This window comes from Aspergillus piperis, assembly GCF_003184755.1.
Source record: "Aspergillus piperis CBS 112811 unplaced genomic scaffold BO85scaffold_1, whole genome shotgun sequence".
Lineage (NCBI taxonomy): Eukaryota > Fungi > Ascomycota > Eurotiomycetes > Eurotiales > Aspergillaceae > Aspergillus > Aspergillus piperis.
In genome coordinates, this window is record NW_020291591.1 from 1379388 (window position 1) to 1399022 (window position 19635).

Below are 19635 nucleotides of genomic sequence, written 5' to 3' on the forward strand. Positions count from 1 at the left end.
TTGAACTGATGATGCGGCCATCGGGGATGCTCTGCCTTCCCGCGTGGTATTGTTTCGTACACAATACACCGCCAGACAAAGAAGCTTGTGGCGGGGTAAGTTACCATAATCTGGTCACATTAGTGTATTAAGTGTATCAATGCCTCAGGGGTCTCTAATCAGAGCGCTAAACCTATTCGAGATATCCGGCCAGTCCAGATCTCCACTAGACCTGATGAAGCCTAGCGCTGGTCACGCGCGCAGAATATATTTCGGCCGTCGCAAGCGAATTCTCTTCCTCTTCTTTTCTTTTCTTTCTTTGTACCATACGCCCTTCCTAGACAGTGCAAGGCAGCTACAAATTGCTTTTTTGTGATTTCTGGGTTCTTCCGTGACATTCTGTCGCGGAGTTCCTGGTTTCTCATTGCTGACTTTGCGATACAAAGGTGCGAAGACTAGGCATCGTGTATTCGAGGGTTCCATAAGAGCTGGCCGGGTATTTTGCTTACTGTTACCCGGGCGGTGTCAGAGGAACCGTACATACTTTTGGTTATCTACTTTATTTGTTTAGAAAATTTGATAATGGCATGCCATGTGAACCAAATCCTGAAGATCCCATAACTCATACAAGTGTAGTAGATGTTAGAGAGAAGACAGAACTTCCGGTGGTATTTGCAGTCACTATATAAGACAAGTCGTAGATAAAAATACATAATATATGGCGGATGAAGAAAAGCCCCAACACATACACAGAACATCCAGGGCACAAAGAAAACAAGGGGAAGGGGAAAAGAGAAAAGGAAGTAACGCCTTGAAAATGCACCTGCGGCCATTTCCCATAAATCAATCACCCAACTCAAGCCGCGATCTTAAATCCCAGAGGTGCTAATATGCGCTCACGGGCCACCTTGTTCGCAACAGCATTGCCCTTCTCCAGGGAGATGGCACCGATCACAGCGTACATTGTGTGGGCGAGAACGAGGTCCATTCCAGAGCTTTCGAGGTTGTTGGGCTACACGTAAACACACCGCTGTTAGCAGGGGATTCAATTGACCGACTGGTGAGGCGATATCAGAAGCCCAGCAGCGCAAGGCGTTCGAATATCGTCTCAATGCATGGGACTCCTAGACTCACCTTCCGAGGGCACCATCTCACAACTCTCTGCATGTCATACTTGTGAGCCAATTCCGACAGCTTCGTCTTGCTCGTAAGGAAGCTCTTCGTGTTGTAGTCGAGGTTGTCCAGGCTATCCAAAGCCGGGTGAGTGAAGGGGACCCGGCCATACGCATCGGGGGTGGCAGAGTTAGCAGCGTTGCTAGGACTCTGGACCAGAGCCAACGAAGCCTGCAGCTGAACAATACGCTTGCCTGTGTACAACCCCATCCGGATTAGTATCAAATCCTGTTACCATTCATTGCACAGCAACATTTGACATACCCAGGAAGGCCAAACGGTCATTGAAACCTCTCCGGCCCTGATCAAAACTCTTGTGTGTCACTGCGAGCCACTTGGTCTCCTCCGAGAGCATCTTGTCACCGTCGTTTCCGAGCATGAGGATGTAAAACCGGTCCAGAACCTTGGGGTCAGAGTTCACAGGGAACTCGGGGCGGTTGGAGTTGAGTCTCAAGGAGAACGGCGCTTTGGCACGAGGCGGCGTGTACGACCACCGGGGCTTGTCCGCATGGTTGACTGCTGCATCTTCGGTGGCCGTCGAGAGTCCTCGCCGCGGAAGGAGACCGGCTGCGATCGAGTTGGGACGAGCGAGGGAGCGGCATGCGGAGCAGGAAGCGGTCCTGACCGCGCGAGTCGATAGTACGGAAGCCATTGGAGAGAGGAAGGGCCGGAATCCGGAGTGGTGGGTGAGAGGGAGGAGGTCGCCAGGCCGGGTCTTTTTCCACGATCGATGGCGGCCATCAATGATAATAATTCCTTTGGAGGAGGAAGAATTCGGAGACGTGGCGCTAGTCCCGATCGGGATAGTCGCTCAGTTCTCCGGCTCGCCCGCCAAATCTGTAGTTTCAAACAATAGATAGAGAGCCACCCTTTGAAACCAACCTCTACATCGGTTCATGAAAATTATTTCAGTACCATTAATTGTGTTTCAATGATCAGTACCTTTGCCTACCAGTTACTACTCGGAGCCTATCCCCAATCTATCCGGTGCGCTCGAGCCATCAACACCTTAGCCGTATGGATCTAGAACAAGAGCATCGCTTCACAAAACTTCAAGGAATTGGTGGTAATGTGTAGGCTAATTGTTGTACGAGAGGCCCATGCAACTACTGTATATATTGTTTGAGACCAACTATCAGTTGTCGGTGACGAATGTTGCAAGGAGACACGGAATCCATATATGCCACCAACTGCCAAACTTGACTCCCGCATTGACTTCCCCAAGAGCAACAGTATGCACTGTAAGGCAAAAAGGCAAGGATGCACCATAGTACCAAGTGAGCAAGACTGTTGGAGGACAGGCCGTGCCTCACGGGAAGCGCGCCAGCCTAAAGCATATTTGCCGTCTGGGCTCCCGTTGTACAGCTCGCGGGAACCAGCCAGAAAAGTACTAAATGACTAACAGTTTCCATAATGCTTCTATTCAGAAAGGAGCCGCTGATCTGTAGGTACCTGGCCATAACCTGCGGCGCGGGATTCTACACCGCAAAGTTGAGCGGCAACTAGTTTCCCTTCATATCCTTGTCAGCATGTATGACATGCAAGCACTGGAGACCCGGCCGATGGTACTTATGTGCAATTGTTGTAGCACTCGTGTCCCGCCATTCCCCGATTATTATGTGCATCATGTCGCTCAAAACTGTGGTATGTCTGAGCGTAGAATCAGCTCATGCTTCATTCGGCAGTTGTTCCATGAGCCCAGTCGGCACCGCAGTGTTGAAGAATGAGACTGTATTAGCGAAATCAGGACAGATGGTGACCATCTCATATTGCTTCAGTACCATAGTGGCATGTGAATATAAGATGGAATAAGATTGAGGTACGGATCACACCTCTGGAACTTGGTAGTGAGGGTCATCGCAAGCCGGCCATGTACCTTCCATGCCTTATCCTGTGCTCTTCGCATGGGATTAGGGCTGGAATTAGAACAAACACAGCAGTTCTTTCTTCATGCGAAATGGGGTTGAGGAACCCTTTGCTCTCGAATCTTTCCGAATAAGGTGGTTCAGACCCTTATGCTCACTCTTTTGAGGGACCTAGCCTGTTGCTGCGTTTAACCACAAGCCTTCTATTGTGTCTAGAGTGGCATTGTGCAAGGATAGTACGTGTCAATTGCGGCAAGACGCCAGTTACTAAGGCAATGCACTGTGCCTCAGTGCGTCGCTTTGCGGTCGTCGGCAGAAATACGTTGCGCATCCGATTCGACGCACTGCTTGCCGCGGGGAGGCAGTCCAATGCAGTCCCTGCAACAAACAGGGCTACTCCCCCGCTTTCCTGAATCTTCAACATTCTTGGAGTGGCACAAGGCTCAGAAATTAGTCCACGTGCTTACTGCAGTGTGCCTTGTATTCCACTTCCATAACCTGGACTCTTCCGTATCTTTGCTGGCTACCACTCCATTTCATTTGTTGACCGCTCGTTTAAGGATCTTTTGAGCTCGCCAGCCCCGGCTATCGTTCAAGATGGATTGGCTAGGAGTACCCAGAATGGCTAATGGGGAACGAGGGCAAAGTAGGAATGATCGAGGGGCAGGCGATACATGTAAACTGCACAATATCGGCACTTAGGTCCTGTTCGTTCTCAGTACACTGTCTTTATCAGCTGAGTAGTCCAGTGTGTTAGTAAATCTGCTTGGACGGATGGCCTCCGCGTTTGATCATTTGCACCAAACAATAGTATCCGTGGTCTCGGATATCAGCAGATAATGCTGCTTGGTTTTCACGGTGCAATATCAAACAACCATCCGTGATCTCCCAAGGTACTTGGAATCAGAGCGGCAATGAATAAACACTGTAGACGATGACGGATAAGATTACCCAACAGAGGATCGCGGTGATGAGATTCGGCGGGTGGCAGCTCCCGTTTAACAATTTAGTGGGGCACAGTATATCATGAAAGTCCGGGCATAGAAGTCCTGCATCCGTTATCGAATGTAGTGGACCGTGAAGTTTTAGTCTTCCGTACGCTCGGGGATTGCAGCCTGGAGTCTCCAGCCGTCGGGTAACCAGCAAGAAATATGTCTTCTGTGAGATCACGCTACGCACTAGAATTCGTCAGTTCGTGCTCAAGAAGGCAAAATATGGAGCAATTGGTCGAAACATACAACGTAGCGTACGCTGTTTAACATGACATACCACCAAACATCCGTCGGGCCCTTGCAGAAACGGCAAAAATCCCATCGAGATCCGGCGATAGCCATGAAGATCACCGTTAGACCATCGGAAGTGTCATATCCACGCGGTTACTCACTGTTGGTAGAACGTTGATCGGTATGGCGGTGTACAACTCAGAGGCATCCTTCGGACCCAGTGCTGGGTTCTGGGGCTAGTATTTAATGCGGGATGTTAGCCAACTCACACCAAGAGAAACAGCTCATATTCTACCCCGTTGTCATCTGCTCCTTCATTGATCTTGCGGCATATCACCAAATCCTTCATACTTAGAGTCACACAACTGCACCATCTTATACCTTTATCAGAACAGCCACTGCTAAGATTGTCTTGTCAATTGACCTCCATGTTTACTGAACGAAGATATTGCGTCATGTATCGCGCCCATTTCGATTTCATACTTGAGGACATTCCTCAGCCAATCTGGAGTAGCTGCGAGGATGTCGCACCAATTCCCTTTTCGGTGCATGATCCACCCTCGCCGGGCCCTATACCTCCTAATCCGCCCCCGAGCCCTGCATGATCATCGATTGTTCAAGACTGGTTCTTTTCGAAAGACAGCGCAAACTAGTAGAGAAGGTAAGTTTATAAGCAACAACCTTCCCCGCGATGCTGAATACGTTCTGACAAATCTGCAATAGAACGTGATGGGAGGGGAATGAAATTTGCAGTGCACCATTGAATCAAAACCTTGACATCATTAAAGTGCGAAGGCAAGAAAGGGAGAATATCCTTGAGACATGTCAACTGCCAGGCTCTCAAGCCAAAGTCATGGGGGAAACGGACATAGAGGCGTGGCGGGTTGCTTTTATTTTTGTCCTTTGATTTGAGGAGTTCACGGAGTAGAATGCACACTAGACAATGACACGGCCAGTTTCTGCATGGAAGCCATAACAGTCATGACCTAAAATTGCGTAGATCTCCAAGCTCGTGGCTTTAGGACATACCTATCGACAAGTACCTTCCGTGGAATCAAGGCCATCGCTCCGCCTTCCCCTCCAGGCGGTTGTAGGGGGTCACGGCTAAGGCATTAGTCTGTGTTTCAAATATCCCCTACATGCCGACAAATTTCACGGCTAGGACAGTGAGACGAAGCTCAGAGTTTGCGGTGAAAAATGTAAAGTTTAATCCAAAAACAGTCGTCAATTGACTGGTATAAAATATATTGCACGAAAACAATTTTAAAACACAACAGGAATCAGAGGTATGTCACAATAGTTCACAGGAAAGCAAGAATGAGAGCGCTAAGAGTACTCAGACCAACCACAGTCCAGCCGGACTTGATGACCTGGGGGTTGGTAAGACCAGCACCAGTATCCCAAATCAGGTGGCGCACTCCGTTCATGCAGTGGTAGGTGAAAGGCAGGGCCATGGTAGTCTTCAGGGCAACCTTGGCGACAACAGGGAGAGCGGCGAAAGCGGCGGCAGCGGAGGCAGAGCCCAGGTCCCAACCGAGCATGGGAGAGGCGAGGTAGGCAGAGGCATAGAGGTAGAGACTTCCGGACAGCGCAATACCGGTGATACGGTGGATACTACTGCCGATCCATGTGATCTGGGGACGGTAGATGCTAAGGTGGGGAGAGACGGGGCGGTTGAGACGCTGCTGGGCGAGGAGCTTGGTAGGGTCGGAGGAGTTGGAGGAGGTAGCAGCGTGTCTGCATGACAACGTTAGCAATCCATGTTCCGCCTCCACTTGGCGACATTCGCTTCATGACGTCGAATTCGATATCGCGAAACCCCTCCCAAGTCGAAAGTCGCATCTAAGTATCCCAATCACGCATAGTAGCTCACCTAGTCTGAACGGCTCTTCCGAGAGCAACAGCAGCCGGAGAGACCGAGTTCATCAAAGACCAACGCAGGGCGTAGGGCTGCTGGACGGCAACTGCAACATTGAGGTCAGTGTCGCGCGATTAGCTGAAGAGGATGAAGTAGGTACGTACGCCGCCGCAGCGATTGCTGAGCAACCTTCTGAGAGAGCATGATGAAATTGATAACCTCAAGAAATGGTGAGAGGCTGAATCGGGCACACGAAGCTGACCGTCGTCGTCGTAGTCGTCCAAGAAGAAAGTAGCCTCGAACTGCCGACTCGCTCGTAACGCTTCGGAATCACGGGACGGACAACCTCGGGTTCACCTCCCAGTCACGGGACTTCACCCGATGCCCCGAAATCAGCCAATGAGCAGCCCTGCATTACCACTCGGAAGATCCATCTTCCATCTCCTCACCGCCCGCTAGTTCCGGCTTTTCGACTTTTGTGTGTTTCTCCCGTCGCTTTCTCTTCCTCTTCTTTTTCTTCTCTCCCAAGGGTCTCCGCCCACGTTGTCTACCATTCGGGATGATGTCGACGTGCTTAGCAGGGCCTCACTGGTTCGGCATTCTGTCGTGACCGCCGAGGTCATATGAGATACCTGAGAAGGAGCTGTCCCGTCGTTAATCGCCCATTCTTCTCTATCCTATGAGATGGAAGGGTTTCATATCAGGGTTACATGATTCTAGGATTCGCTAAGAATTCGCGTAAAAATAGCATTTTAGGCCTCGTGTAGAGCAAGCATCGTAGCTGTCGCTGAGATTTGGGAAATCTTCCGCTTAGACGACGGGGTTCGATACTCCTGCTACTACACTGCTTGTTCAGTGACTGCTGCTGCCGTCTCGGCTCGATATTCGCAGCGATGCTTTGGCAAGTTAAACCTTTACCCTCTGTTTCCAATGCAGACATCCAAACATAATTGCGGTGTGGTGCGAGTGCAGAATAAGGCTTGCCAAACGAAAGCCCTGCAATTAGTGTGAAAGCTCATTTGATAAGCGAGAGAAGGCCAGTCAATAATTACTTGAAGGCCATAGGGTGCTCAGCAGGCCTATCTATAAGCTCATCACAGCAATCCGCAAATTTCATTACTTCGTTCAATATACAGAAATTCTCAGTCCCATGATTGAAATAATGACAGCGCTACTAGTACTAACCTGTGAAACCTATCAAATGTCTTCACAACGGGGCCTGATGTACACACCGGTAGTAGCTACTAGAGGTGTCTATATATATCAACTACTGGGGAAATGAATCATACTGCAAAGAAGAGGTACTATTTTTTGGATCTGCATCAACATGATAGCAGTTGATCTCATTGTACTCGTACGAGCCTTCTCCCCATAGTCATAGTCGATGCTCGTCTCATTAAACTGGACTTCCAGACACTATCCATAACTAAACCCCAAGTAGCATGCAAGAAGTCTTCTTAAAGCCGGGGCAAGTGCGGGGAGACTCCCGCAGCAATACTAGTGATCGTGGCACACTAAACTCTGATAACCACAACTAGTCTACAACTCTACATTGCAATGCAGGCCATTGTTCGGGGCATTAACGATATTGGTCATCAAGATCTCATGCTCTAGGAACTATTGGGGTGTTGTATGGACAAGAAGAATTGCGAGTTGTGCTCCTACGGTTGTCAACTAGTATATCTACAGACAGTAAGCTACAGCCGACCACCACCAAATTGCAAGTACTCCTGGCGATCGATATGCTCGCAAATCATGTAGTGCTGGACTACACCTTAAACTCATTACCTGTGTACCTTCCATGGCACTTGGCTGACAACTGTCGATCAATATGTCTATCCCGGAGCTTAACCTCGCCTTACTCAACATGACAGGAGGCTAGTCAGTGATGCATCCTACGGACATGCTCCGTAGACATCGGTATTCTCTCCCGACCAACCCTCCGACCAAGAAGGTCGGAGAAAAGAGACTCTCGGCCCGAAAGCGTCCATGGAATCAATAGTATAAAGATATTACTATTTAGGCTAAATATAGGACATGGCATGAGGGGAGGTTTACGAGGCATGCTTATCTGATCTTCCCCTCCTCTCCTCCATGCTCAACCCATCTACTTCGTATTCCAATAGATCATTTCAACTCTCCAATACCAAGATATCATACCTTCATCATCCGAATCACCAGTCCATAATCCACCATCAGTACAGCGACCACCATGACTATCCAAACTGGACTCGACTACATCCGCTCTCGCTCCATTGTCGACTGCGACACCATGGACGAGCAAGGCACGTACTTAGTTCCATGCACCTCTTATCATCTACTAACATACAAGCACAGTTGCCAAAACCCTTGGTCCTTTCCACGACTGCACCTCCAACCAGGTATACACCTACAACCCATTCTACTTTCCGTATCGTTACCACCCAGCTAACATCACCACAGGCAATAGCGTACAACGAACTCACCAAGCCCGAACATGCCGAGCTTCTCCAATCCTCTCTCACCAAAGCCAAAGCTCTCATCCACGAATACCCCGGTCTAACCATCGAAGAACTCGCCATCGAGATAGCAGTGCGTACACCTTCCCTTCTCCCTCCCGACACCATCAACTCACCACAACGACTATATATAACTTGACCTAGATGATATCCCTCTCCCTAAGAATCGCTCCCCACATAACCGGTCACATCCACATCCAAACCAACCCCTACTATTCCTACTCCACCGAAAAGACCATCGTCAACGCCCTCCGTACGTCCATCCATCCATCCATCCCCTCTACATACACACAACAGAACAACTGAACCACCACTAACCCCACCCCCCCAAACCAATAAAACAGGCATAGTCAAACTAACCCACCACCTATCCCCCACCCACCCCCAATCCCGCATCTGCATCAAAATCCCCAGCACCTGGGAAGGTCTCAAAGCATGCCAAGTCCTCGAACAAGCCGGGGTACGAACCCTCGCCACCACCCTCTTCACCATGCCTCAAGCCATCCTAGCAGCAGAAGTAGGATGCACGTACATAGCACCATACGTGAACCAACTGCGAGTGCATTTTGAGCCGGGGTAGATATCACCCTCCCTATTAACCCCCCACTCCCCCCATAAACCCACACAACTTATATTCAGTAGTACTAAGTAAAAACTTACAGCTTCAAAGACCCCTCCCCCCTCCTACACTTCAGCGCCCTAGTCCAGAAATACTACGCCTCCATCGGATCCCAAACACAGGTATTACCCGCTAGTTTGACGTCCACGAACGAGATCTTCGCCTTGGCGGGCGTGCAGCATATTACGATTGCTCCTGGGTTGTTGGAGGAGTTGGCGAAGCCGTTGTTGGAGGGGAAAGTACCGGTAGAATCGTTGTTTGAGTCTCCTGCTGTGGTGGAGGGGGCTGTGCCTGGGAAGGAAGTGTCGTATGTGGGTGATGAGGCGGGGTATCGGATTGCGTTTACGAGGGATGCGAATGGGTTGAGTGAGGAGAAGTTGACTCAGGTGAGTTTGGTCATATTTTTCATTGTTTGGTTTGGTTGGGTTGTTGATGATGTTGATGCTAATGGGGTTGTACTACTCACTGTCTAGGCTGTGAATATTTTCTGTGATATGCAGGATAAGTTGGTTCAGGTATTCAAGGGCTTGAATTGAATAAGAGGTGGCAGTGAGATACTACTATCTCCTAGCTATGTATACCATTGAGATAGGTTGATAGGATACTCTACAATCAATCAGACCAAACATACATCTATCTATCCCAATAACCTTTGTTCTCTTCTACCTACCTATCTACCTACCTACTTCCACCACACCACCCCCTCACCCGCTTTTTAACCAACCAAATCAATCGAACCAACTTTCTAGGTACTTAATAACGATCTAGCCAGCCCACCAACCAACCAACCAGCAACCCACCCTCAAAAAAAGCAATGGAGAGCAAGCAAAGCAAAGCAGCATACAGGCACGCAAACGGACTTGGGAGTCTGGGTCTGAAAACGCCTGCTCATGCAATATAAAATGCCATGCCAAATTGGATATAGGAAAAGGGGCAAGAAGAGGAAAAAGAAACACTATATACCTTTTTTTTTTAATCATCCTTAATTCCGAAACAGACAAAGGCCGCATACAAATAGTTTCAAGCAGAATGGAAAGCAGACAGATGGACATATGAATAGTGAGATAGAGGACAGGAGTTATGTGTGTGTGGGTGTCGGCGATAAGAGCTTCAGTGTGTGTGTGGGTGAATGTTTTGTAAATGGTCACATGAGAACATCAGTCATCAAACCAAACCGTGGGGGAATCTAGGACTGAAACAAATGATCGGATGGGTAAAACAAATGAAAATGTTAAGATGAGATAAAAAGACCACAACATCATGCGCTCAATCGCTGGATAAAGGACTGTCGAGGACGTCAGCAAGTTTAGTGCGTTGAGTATATGGTTAGAATCACATACCGGGAAGAACTGCCGGAATCCCTTCATGTCCAGCCGGCCCAATGCTCCCACAAACTCCTCCACCAAGTCCGCTCCCATTCCCATTCCTGGCAACTCGCGATCCCGCAAGTACTGGAGGTACTCCATTCCTGTCTTGGCGTATATCGTGCGCTGCAGACCTCCTGCTTCGGCGAGGACCTGCTTGGCCTGTGCATCCTTCGAGTTGAAGGACGGGGTTGCGGGCAGCGCCCAGCACAGAGGCGACAGTCGGGTGATCATGAACTGACCAAATCCTGGCAGTGCTTGTTGCTGGGCTGCCGCGCCATTCGCACCCTCCGGCGCAATGTCGGGCCCGCCCCAAGAGCTGCCCATCTTCGACAAGACCGAGAACGCCATCTTAGCAGTAGTGAAGTCCTCAATGTCCTTGGCGAAATGCTCGATAGTACCGATGACCGTTTCGAACATGGGTTGGTTCCCTAGTGTCGTTAGTTTCGATTATAGTATCAAAATCAATCAAACTTACGCTCGCTAATAATAACGGCCCCAAGCTCGTTGTTCAGGACCGCCAGCAGGAAGTTGAGGTATTCCCGCTTCAGCTCGGCCAGCTGGACCTCGTCATCAGTGCCGGTCGGGGCGTCTGCAATGCCAGAGAACACCCGCTGCAGGAATGGGGTCAACAGCGCATCTAGGATAGAGTAGATCTCCGCCTTGAAACCGAAGATGACTTGATCCAGCAGTCGCAGGAACAGAGCCATCTCATCACGAGAGGACGTCTGTGTGAGCAGACCGTCAATCCACCGCGGCAGCTGGGGCAGGATGCGGGATCCCAGAACGCCAATAAGGCGCGAGAATGCAAACCGAGCAGCTGTTCTGACATTGAAGGATGTCTTTAGCGACTCCAGCGCGACGAGAGTAGCCTCGGAGACCTGCATGAACGCCTCCGAGACTTCAGGTGCAGGCAACGAAGCGGGGGAGCTGGTTCCCGGCATCCAGTCGGAGAAGCCTCTGGCAAGCGTACCCAGTGCCATGATATCGTGGTGTATCTGCAGCAAAGCCCGCTCATCATTGGCCTTAGCCGGGGCCAAGTTCTTCTCCATATCCATGAAGACGGGGTTCAACACAGACTGTGCGTAGAGGACCTGCTTGTCAGCGGGAACAGTCGGGGTGGAGCAGATGATGCCCACGGCCTCGAACAGGTACAGCTGGCTGTTAAAGACAGCATCGGCCGACCCCTCGTGGTCCTCTGAGGACATCTCATCTCCATCCGAGCCTTCAGTCGGCAACTCAGCGTTGATCACGAGCAAGTCGCCCAACGCCTCGACGACGGTCTGCGCCACATTTCCAACATGGGTTCTGAGTTGCTTCACCAAGCGCTGGAAAAGGTACCATGACCGTGTCTTCACCTTCTTGACCGGGTGATGAACAAGTTGGAGGAAGCTCTCCAGCACGGTCGGAATCAGATGGGTGTGATACTGGAAGAAGGAGCTGTAGCGAACACAAATCTCCATGTACTGCAACTGGGTGGCTGGGTGGGTGAAAGACCGGATGTCTGACTCGACCATCTTCAACATCATACCGACCAACCTCTCCGCGGCCGCGTTGTTAGGGACTCCCTTGTTGTACAAGCTGCCTGCCCTGACGGCAACCTCGCCGAACAGGAACATCTCGTGGAGAGCCAGGTCCAAGTCCCGCCAGTCGAGCTGAGCTCCCGATTGACGCAAGCTCTCGAATGTGTTTCCCACGACCTCCGAGACAGCCTCCATGCAGAGCTGCTCGTTGACGCTTGCGACGATCTGCTGCAGCACGCCCAGGCGTTTCCGAAGTTCTTGAAATTCCGCCTCGTCTGTCTGATCGTCTTCGTCACCCCAGGATGAGGTCTCATCGTAGCGCATCTTGGCGATGATGGCTTTCAGAATGGGAAGCAGGATGGATGAATGTTGTTCGGCCAGGGCAGGGTTGACCTTGGCGATCTTGCGCAGATAGGACAAGAGGTCGCTCACGCAGGGGATCACAGTCGAGCAGACTTCATCGTATTCATCGGAGAAGTATCTCAGGATATGCGGCAGGAAGGCCTGCAGCAGACCGGTGGCTTTGGCATTGCATTCGGCCGTGACAGTGTCCTGCTCCAAAGCCCGTACGATATCAATGACGGTAATGTTGACCAACTTGGCCACCGTTTCCGCCAGGTCAGTATCGTACTTGAAGGTAAACCTGTTATCATGAAGAGGGGGGCTGTTCGAGAGCTGAGTAACAATAGTGTCGAGATTGAGGAAAAGAATCATGTCCATTTTATCTTCTGGCTTCATCTTCTTGCCGATAATTTCCGTGAAGACGTCAACCGCCGCATCGCGCACCTTCTCTTCTCCTTCTCGGAGCTCCGCCTTCTGCGCTCGACCGAGCTGCTGGAACAAAAGGTCCAGCATGGTCTGGTTCACCACAAGACCGATATCGATCCAGCTGACCCAGCTGCCGACCGCCCTCAGGGACATCTCGACGATCGTATCATTTCCGTCCCGCCATTCGGACAAGATCTGCTGCCACGAGTTGGCGATTTTCTGCATGTCGCGCGAGCGAATCAAATCCTTGAGCAGGTTGGCCTTGTCCTGCTCGGGGCGGGACCGAGACACAAGCACGTCACCAATTTCCTCATGGATCGCATTGATGACACGCAGGTAGAAGACAACGCCGAGCGGGTTGTCGTGGCTCGTGCTGGCCGAACTCTTGTATGTGAGGCTGAGGAGGTCGTCGAAGAAAGTCTCCCAGCCATTGCCGTAGAGAGCTGAGAAGAGGAAGGTGATGGTCTGGGCGATCTTGTTTTGGATACTGGTCGGATCGGGGGTAACGTTATCCTGACCGTACACCTGGCGGAGATAGGCCATCAGGCCGTCCCGGACATAGCCCAACGCCTGGGGGTCAATGAAACCCGCCTGGGCCGCACTGTTGACCACTTCCAACGCTACATGCCGTATGATTTCGGAGTATTGCGGAGTCTTAGTGAAAAGGGTAAGGCAGACCTGCCATCCGGAGGGGTCGGTGCGGAGTTGGTTCAGGTAGTCGAAGGCCTGAGCCTTAAGAGTTTGGTCGGAGGTTGGGTTCCCGGCGATTTCAATGGCATTTAGTACCTACACGGGAGGAGGGTCAACGAGAGGTCGACGGAGGGGGAGACATGGGAATGAGGGGAAATATGAGAGGGGGGAGAGGGGATATAAGAAAGGGGAGGGGAGGGGGTAGGATGGAGGGGAAGAGAGATCGGTGGTGGGGTGTGGGCTGAACAGAAAAAGAAAAAAAGCGAGCAAAGGTGAAAGAAGACAAAGACCAAAAGAGGGTCAATGTATAGACTAGGGACTGCAGCTTACCTGCTCTTCCATCTTCGACCAGCCGGGCTGCCTTCAGAGTCGCAGGACTCGGAAAGCAATGAGGGTGAGGGGGAGGGATCAAGGAACGATGGAGGTGGTTGTTCGGTCAAAATGCAGATGGCGGCGGAGAGTCATAGCAGAACAGAACTAGTCGCAGAGGCCAGCCTATTGAGCCATCACTAGTGCGTTGGAGCAAGTGGATTCTTTCTTCGGCGTCAGACCCAGTCACCTGGGGAAGCGAGAAACCGCAAATTCTGCTCACCGGACGAGTTGTACAATAGCTCGTCAGCAAATGGGGGCTTGTGGACTGTGATTTTCAAGAAAACAGTGATTGCTCTCGTGCCGATGACGTGCCGCCGGAAGGAAACAAAAAAGAAAACGACGAAAGAAATCTTTCGTGCCTGAGTTTGTGTGGCCGCTGTTCCGCCCCAAAACGGCAACGGGCGGCGTGCCGTTGCTGCCTGATCATTCAGGCATATTGTCAAGATATAGTTACCCTTATGTCTACCCAACTATATGCCTTAATTTACTGATCGCTCGATACCATTGCATTACATTGCAAAATCACTCTACCATTATTAGTTTAAGTGGTCCATATCCCACTCAGCTGCATCCCCGCGCTCAGTGCTTCCCTTCCTGGCGCAGCACCTCGTTCTCCATTTTCTCAAAGCCCTCTACAGCCTGGCCGTAGCGCTCAAACACTCCAGGCTGGTAACCATCCGCGATCTTTTCAATGAACTCCTCTTCATGCCACCGTTTTCCAATCAAGTCTTCGAAAGTCTGCCCCTCAGCTCGCTCCATGGCCCAGACCGCCTTATACGCCGCACCCAGCGCACAGGCGTTGTCGCCAATCTCCAGCTTATACACTCCCTCACTACCACCCAAGATCTCTCCAGCAACTTTAGCAATGGCCTTGTTCTTCGATCCACCGCCAACCAAGTACACCCGACGTGGTTGCGCGGGGATGCCCTCACCAGGGCTCTGAGTCAGGCCACGAGACCGCAGACGCAATGACAGCATCTGGCTCTCGACAATGGCGCGAGCCTCATCAAGAGTATCCCAGCCGCCATTCGAGGGCTGCAGGCTGCCGTCGTTAGGGTTGTAATCGAAGCGCCACTGACCCGAGCGCAGGTTTGGCACAATCTCTGGACGAGGGAAAAACAGACCCAGCTTCATTGGGTCGGAGTCAGCCTTTTGGCCCATGGGCGGGGTCTCCAGTGTAATCTTGTCGAAGTTGGCCCATGAAGTAGACGGCTTCTCGCCCAGCTTTTCGTTAACTGCATCCCGGACCAACTCGCGGGCCAGTCCACCGTTCTTATAACAAAGCATGAACATGTACAGACCCGCAGTGGTGGGGTGATTGAAGAAGTGAGTGGCCGGGTCAGGCTTATAGCTAGGCGTGGACATGAGGAAGGTGGTCGAAGTGCCCAGAGATACCATAGCATCGGAGGCTCGTAGGGGCAGAGCAAGGATGGTGGCAGGGTTGTCACCAGTGGCGGGAATGATCGTACAGTCGGGGCTGAAGCCGTAGCGTTCCACGTAGTACCGATCAATTGGGCCGAGATGGATGCCTCCATCTTCGAAAACCTCGCCCAGCTTGCGTTTCAGGTCATCAACGCCCGATGAGCCGGCGCAGAGCTGTAGAAGCTTCTCATCATAGGCACCCTTCTTGATGTTCCAAAGGTTCATGCCGCAGACATCGGAGATGTCCATCGGTGCAATGTGACCCAAGAAAAGGGACGCAATGAACGAGGATACCAGCGAGATCCGCGACGTCTTCTTGTACACATCAGGGTATTTCCTCTGGAAACGCATAATCTGCGGACCTGTGAATCTCTACTTATAATTAGCAATTGCCAAAACCCCTCTACACTCATGTAGACTATTGCGGGGGTGAATACTCACATGGTGTGCCTTGCTTCCCGTGGCCAAGGCCAGCTCACTCTGGCCACCCAGAGCGGCATCAAACTCATCACACTCCTTCTGAGTGCTCGAGTCCTGCCAGTTAGGACTGAACGGGTGCGAGAACGCCCCGTCCAACTGCTCCTCAAGCGTCTTGCTTGCATCCAACTCCTTCAACAGCTTCTCCGCATTTTCTCCCCAGTATACACTTCCGTGTTGCTGTCCCGCGCCACTGATGCCCTTGATCTGGCTGAAGTCCAAGCCTTGTTTACGCAGCCCGTCTAGGACGCCATCCAGGGCCTGCAGCCACAGGGCTACGGGGGCAAAGACCTCATGTTCGGCTTCGTTGGTGAGAACACCCTTTTTGATGGGAAAGCCGCGGGAGTCGGCGTCGAAGTCAAATTTGGAGACAAAGACGACCTTGAGGTCGGAATTGACGACGAGACCCTTGAGTTGTTGGGTAGAGAGGTCGAAGCCGATGTATAGAGGGCCTTGCATGGTGAGTGCGGCCCGGGGGGATGATGACGTATGGGTGGAAGTGGGATGGCAATTCCACGGAAGGGAGGGAAGAAGAGATAAGATAGAGTGGAGAGGTCTCAATTGAAATGGAAGAATTCAAAAGAATCAAATTCTAGGAAGCAAGTATGATTTTACGTGAAGCTAATGAAAGAAGAGAGGAGTGGAAAAGAGAACAATTGCAGACGCAATGAAGTCAACACACCGATGGATGATTTATCCCTTGAGCTCCCGCCAGCCTGGCAGCTGGTCGGCAAAATCCGACCAACAGGAAGGCAATTGGCATGTCGGCGTGCCAGAGAGCAGATCCCATGACTGATCGTGCCCGACCTCGTCCTTTTTACCGACGTGGGCGCTGCTTACTGAGTGATTCTCATTCTTCTTGTGCTTTTTGGTACGCGTGGGGTTCACGATAAGAAGATATTGATTTAACCTGCGACCCCCCACCGCCGCCGGGAATTTACCCGGTTAATTACTAGTAAGAGGAAGGGAGGCCACTTTGGACTCAAGTGATTGTGCTGAATGACCACCATCGTGGGTCTAGATCCTCAGGGTCAGTCCAAAAGTCCCTTCTGCAGACTTTTTTTCTAGGATCCTTTACAGGAAAAGTTAGACTAGTGCTGGACTACGACCAACTGGCTAGGGCCTGCGGCTAAAGTGAAGATCCCGCGGATCGCCTCATGGGATCGAGTTCAGTGCGTTCTGATACATTCATCCCGACCGAATAGATACACAGTTATCATAGATAATACAATCCCTTCTATTTTGATTTCAAAAGTCCACTCCTTGTCTCCCTCTCTACTTCCACCTGGGATCGCCTATCAACCTTCTATTCTATCCAACTGGCTAGTACTCCACGGCAGCAGACGGGATGTTGGATGTCCCCCCACTATCCATCCTCGGGTATCATCGAATTGGGGGTGCAGAACGCTAGTGAACGACTGACACATGGAGCGGACAGATCTGATATTGCCAACCCATGCTATTCATAGGGACAGAACCTGACCCTCAGCGGGTTTTGCGGGGTTCATGGTCATGTTCATGGTCATGGTCATGCTCATCCTCCTCGCCATCCTCTGGCTCAGGACGCGCACGAGAAGTGACATCCGCAGGGATGAATTCCTCCGTGAAAGTCAGCTCCTCGTGCTCCAAGGGAATAAACCGAACTTTGAGACGCTTGACTCCACGCACGCCTTCACCGACCGCAGTGCGGATGGACTCCTCGACCTGCCGGGTTCGGCTGACAGACCACGCGCCTGGCACAGCGATCTCGACATCCATCAGATAGTTCTGTCCGGACTTCATGCCCTGCACATCACGGACCTTGATGGCATCGCCACCTTCCAATTTCGCCAGCATCTTAGCCGCGGCTTTCTGTACTGATTCCTTGATGTCGTCGTCAACGTTCGTATCAGCGAGCTCCAGCAGCGACGTCTTAGTGTTTCCCCATCCAGCCTTGATGACCATCAGCGAAATCAACAGTCCACCCACAGGGTCCAGCCAGGATGCGTCTTGGAAGAGATAGGTGCCGCCAATCGTAAAGAGAGCGACGATACTGGTCAGGGAGTCGATGCGGTGGTGGATGGCGTTGGAGGCTAGTACCGAGGATTTGCGTTCCGTAGCAACTTTCATCGCTGTCGGGGAAAAGGGCCGTCAGCATCGCAGTTGGTGTTAGGGCAGGGGTTCTTCAAGGTACTCACTAGCATGATATAACCACTCCTTCACCACGATGGACCCCGCAGCAAGCCATGCGGCATGAATGCTCGGGCCCATTGCCTCAACGCCGTGGCTATGCGAGTGACCGTGTCCCAGGGCGCCTACATGCGCGATCGCTTCCGCAGCCTGGGGGTAGAACTGATCCAGCAGAACCTGGCCGGAATTGAGGCCCATAAACACACCTCCGCAAAGCAACAGCCCGCTAACCCCTAATGCTCCGATGCTTTCGATCTTGCCGTAACCATTAGGGAATCGCTCGCTCGGCGGCTTGAGCGACCAGGCGACCGTGCCTAATGTCAGGAAATCGGAAACTAGATCGGTAAGGGCGTGGTAGGCGTCGGCGATGAGAGCTTGGGAATGGAACACGTAGCCGCCGATGAACTTCCCGATGGCCATGGCGAGGTTAGCGACCAGGCCAAGTCGAGTAATTCGCACACCAGCATCATGTTTATCGGTAGAAGTAAGGTAGACGTTTCCGTGATGGTGATGGTGGTGGTGGTGGTGGCCATGATGGCCACCGTGGTCTCTGGATTGGGTGGTCATTGGAGGTAGGGTAACGGAGGTAGCGGAGGTGGCTGCGGCGATGGAAGGGACTAGAGTCGGACGTGTGACGGGACAGAGCAAAGCATTGGAGGAGGAGACAACCGGAGAATGAGAGGAGGAGACACTAGGGTTCTTATGGCGCAGACGCGAGAGCGAGGACGAGGACGAGACTCGCAGCTGAAGAGCCCTGGGGAGAAGAACAATGCCGGATCGTCTCCCAAAGGCACAGGCCGGCCGTGATAGCGGAGGATGGGCCCTGCACCACAAGGGCTGCGTCAGCATCCTCGTAGTGGCTTGTCTAATGGACCAGGTTCTGGCTGCAATTATATTATTTTGGGTTGCAAATACACGGAGAGGAGCCCGGACTGAAACAGCAGCTCCATGGTGGTGCAGTGGATTGTTTGAAGAGAAGAGGAGTAGCCGGAAAGCCTGATTGTCATTGCGAGTCACTCCGTCATGGCTTGTCGGTCGAATCTCCGGCTGAGGCGATGCCGACATGCGCTGACGATTTCGGCCCCGGAGTTGATCCACTGATCGCTTTCTCGATAACAATCTTCCCCCAATTCCGGCGGCTATGATTAGCAGAACCCTGCCATTCTCGCTGACAGACGAACTGCACACACGAGACCAATAACCTCCCAGGTAATGCAATCTCGATAATGCTGGACCTTTCTGTCCGATCTAGAGCGCTGTCTCCCTCCGTGACCTTTTCGCTCTCTCCGCCGATCCCTTCCCTCTTTACCCCTAAGAAGCAACGCAATCTCTGCTTGGCAACTCCTCCAGCTGCGTCACCGGATGCTTGTCATGATCCAGAGCCCCTCTTCGAACCGGAGACAAATATCTGCGTTTGAGGCATCCATAGATAGTCGGTTGGCGGAATTCTAGTGCCGAACGAAGGAGAAGCGGCGTCTTGGCGGGGATCAATCTTTATCAGAAGCTCCGCAACGGACGCTGACTTGCCGGACAGTTAGATTGCGTGCTTGTTAAGCTTAATAGTCCGTAGTATTCCACTAGAAGAGGTTCAGCGTATCAAAATATTAGCTCACAAAGTAGACCAATTAAGTCCAC

At 51.6% G+C, this 19635-nt stretch overlaps 9 protein-coding genes across 9 annotated transcripts; 3 read left to right on the forward strand and 6 right to left on the reverse strand.

The window, feature by feature from the left end:
- Positions 1 to 485: 485 nt before the first annotated feature.
- On the reverse strand, positions 486 to 931 carry BO85DRAFT_14510 (uncharacterized protein). The gene has a single exon (XM_025654099.1). It carries the CDS (start codon positions 810 to 812, stop codon positions 534 to 536), a length of 279 nt encoding a protein of 92 aa, XP_025520914.1. The 5' UTR covers positions 813 to 931; the 3' UTR covers positions 486 to 533.
- On the reverse strand, positions 622 to 2039 carry BO85DRAFT_444321 (mitochondrial 54S ribosomal protein mL57). Its single transcript, XM_025658990.1, has 3 exons — positions 1417 to 2039; positions 1114 to 1346; positions 622 to 991 (listed from the first exon to the last, which is right to left on the reverse strand). The coding sequence occupies exons 1-3, from the start codon at positions 1802 to 1804 to the stop codon at positions 836 to 838; spliced, it is 777 nt and encodes a 258-aa protein (XP_025520915.1). The 5' UTR covers positions 1805 to 2039; the 3' UTR covers positions 622 to 835.
- A 514-nt stretch (positions 2040 to 2553) lies between these two features.
- Positions 2554 to 3068, forward strand: BO85DRAFT_14517 (uncharacterized protein). Its single transcript, XM_025654100.1, has one exon. The coding sequence runs from the start codon at positions 2686 to 2688 to the stop codon at positions 2962 to 2964; it is 279 nt and encodes a 92-aa protein (XP_025520916.1). The 5' UTR covers positions 2554 to 2685; the 3' UTR covers positions 2965 to 3068.
- A 1450-nt stretch (positions 3069 to 4518) lies between these two features.
- BO85DRAFT_444323 (uncharacterized protein) lies at positions 4519 to 5213 on the forward strand. The gene is made up of 2 exons (XM_025658991.1): positions 4519 to 4901; positions 4964 to 5213. The coding sequence occupies exon 1, from the start codon at positions 4669 to 4671 to the stop codon at positions 4843 to 4845; it is 177 nt and encodes a 58-aa protein (XP_025520917.1). The 5' UTR covers positions 4519 to 4668; the 3' UTR covers positions 4846 to 4901; positions 4964 to 5213.
- A 232-nt stretch (positions 5214 to 5445) lies between these two features.
- On the reverse strand, positions 5446 to 6408 carry BO85DRAFT_444325 (succinate dehydrogenase cytochrome b560 subunit). The gene is made up of 3 exons (XM_025658992.1): positions 6263 to 6408; positions 6114 to 6204; positions 5446 to 5977 (listed from the first exon to the last, which is right to left on the reverse strand). Exons 1-3 carry the CDS (start codon positions 6300 to 6302, stop codon positions 5542 to 5544), a joined length of 567 nt encoding a protein of 188 aa, XP_025520918.1. The 5' UTR covers positions 6303 to 6408; the 3' UTR covers positions 5446 to 5541.
- Positions 6409 to 8204: 1796 nt separating this feature from the next.
- On the forward strand, positions 8205 to 9861 carry BO85DRAFT_444327 (transaldolase family protein). Its single transcript, XM_025658993.1, has 7 exons — positions 8205 to 8383; positions 8436 to 8479; positions 8541 to 8669; positions 8741 to 8849; positions 8941 to 9172; positions 9259 to 9601; positions 9689 to 9861. The coding sequence occupies exons 1-7, from the start codon at positions 8311 to 8313 to the stop codon at positions 9749 to 9751; spliced, it is 993 nt and encodes a 330-aa protein (XP_025520919.1). The 5' UTR covers positions 8205 to 8310; the 3' UTR covers positions 9752 to 9861.
- Positions 9862 to 10473: 612 nt separating this feature from the next.
- On the reverse strand, positions 10474 to 13902 carry BO85DRAFT_455049 (Ran GTPase-binding protein LOS1; the record flags this gene model as incomplete). Its single annotated transcript, XM_025661364.1, has 4 exons — positions 10474 to 10500; positions 10556 to 11010; positions 11058 to 13656; positions 13891 to 13902. 4 exons carry the CDS (start codon positions 13900 to 13902, stop codon positions 10474 to 10476), a joined length of 3093 nt encoding a protein of 1030 aa, XP_025520920.1.
- Positions 13903 to 14387: 485 nt separating this feature from the next.
- Positions 14388 to 16657, reverse strand: BO85DRAFT_444329 (xylulokinase). Its single transcript, XM_025658994.1, has 2 exons — positions 15796 to 16657; positions 14388 to 15726 (listed from the first exon to the last, which is right to left on the reverse strand). The coding sequence occupies exons 1-2, from the start codon at positions 16288 to 16290 to the stop codon at positions 14512 to 14514; spliced, it is 1710 nt and encodes a 569-aa protein (XP_025520921.1). The 5' UTR covers positions 16291 to 16657; the 3' UTR covers positions 14388 to 14511.
- A 659-nt stretch (positions 16658 to 17316) lies between these two features.
- On the reverse strand, positions 17317 to 18849 carry BO85DRAFT_433557 (cation diffusion facilitator family transporter; the record flags this gene model as incomplete). Its single annotated transcript, XM_025658426.1, has 2 exons — positions 17317 to 17942; positions 18009 to 18849. The coding sequence occupies 2 exons, from the start codon at positions 18847 to 18849 to the stop codon at positions 17317 to 17319; spliced, it is 1467 nt and encodes a 488-aa protein (XP_025520922.1).
- Positions 18850 to 19635: the final 786 nt, after the last annotated feature.

Bases quoted from the DNA above. Each gene is read 5' to 3' on its own strand.
- BO85DRAFT_14510 (XM_025654099.1), bottom strand. From the start codon at position 812: ATGGCCGCAGGTGCATTTTCAAGGCGTTACTTCCTTTTCTCTTTTCCC.
- BO85DRAFT_444321 (XM_025658990.1), bottom strand. From the start codon at position 1,804: ATGGCTTCCGTACTATCGACTCGCGCGGTCAGGACCGCTTCCTGCTCC. The intron at 1,347-1,416 runs GTATGTCAAATG...GGTTGTACACAG, and splicing joins TGACCGTTTGGCCTTCCTGG to GCAAGCGTATTGTTCAGCTG. The intron at 992-1,113 runs GTGAGTCTAGGA...GTTTACGTGTAG, and splicing joins TGAGATGGTGCCCTCGGAAG to CCCAACAACCTCGAAAGCTC.
- BO85DRAFT_14517 (XM_025654100.1), top strand. From the start codon at position 2,686: ATGACATGCAAGCACTGGAGACCCGGCCGATGGTACTTATGTGCAATT.
- BO85DRAFT_444323 (XM_025658991.1), top strand. From the start codon at position 4,669: ATGTTTACTGAACGAAGATATTGCGTCATGTATCGCGCCCATTTCGAT.
- BO85DRAFT_444325 (XM_025658992.1), bottom strand. From the start codon at position 6,302: ATGCTCTCTCAGAAGGTTGCTCAGCAATCGCTGCGGCGGC. The intron at 6,205-6,262 runs GTACGTACCTAC...TCAATGTTGCAG, and splicing joins TCAGCAATCGCTGCGGCGGC to TTGCCGTCCAGCAGCCCTAC. The intron at 5,978-6,113 runs GTGAGCTACTAT...GTTGTCATGCAG, and splicing joins GGAAGAGCCGTTCAGACTAG to ACACGCTGCTACCTCCTCCA.
- BO85DRAFT_444327 (XM_025658993.1), top strand. From the start codon at position 8,311: ATGACTATCCAAACTGGACTCGACTACATCCGCTCTCGCTCCATTGTC. The intron at 8,384-8,435 runs GCACGTACTTAG...ATACAAGCACAG, and splicing joins CGACACCATGGACGAGCAAG to TTGCCAAAACCCTTGGTCCT. The intron at 8,480-8,540 runs GTATACACCTAC...ACATCACCACAG, and splicing joins ACGACTGCACCTCCAACCAG to GCAATAGCGTACAACGAACT.
- BO85DRAFT_444329 (XM_025658994.1), bottom strand. From the start codon at position 16,290: ATGCAAGGCCCTCTATACATCGGCTTCGACCTCTCTACCCAACAACTC. The intron at 15,727-15,795 runs GTGAGTATTCAC...AATTATAAGTAG, and splicing joins CGGGAAGCAAGGCACACCAT to AGATTCACAGGTCCGCAGAT.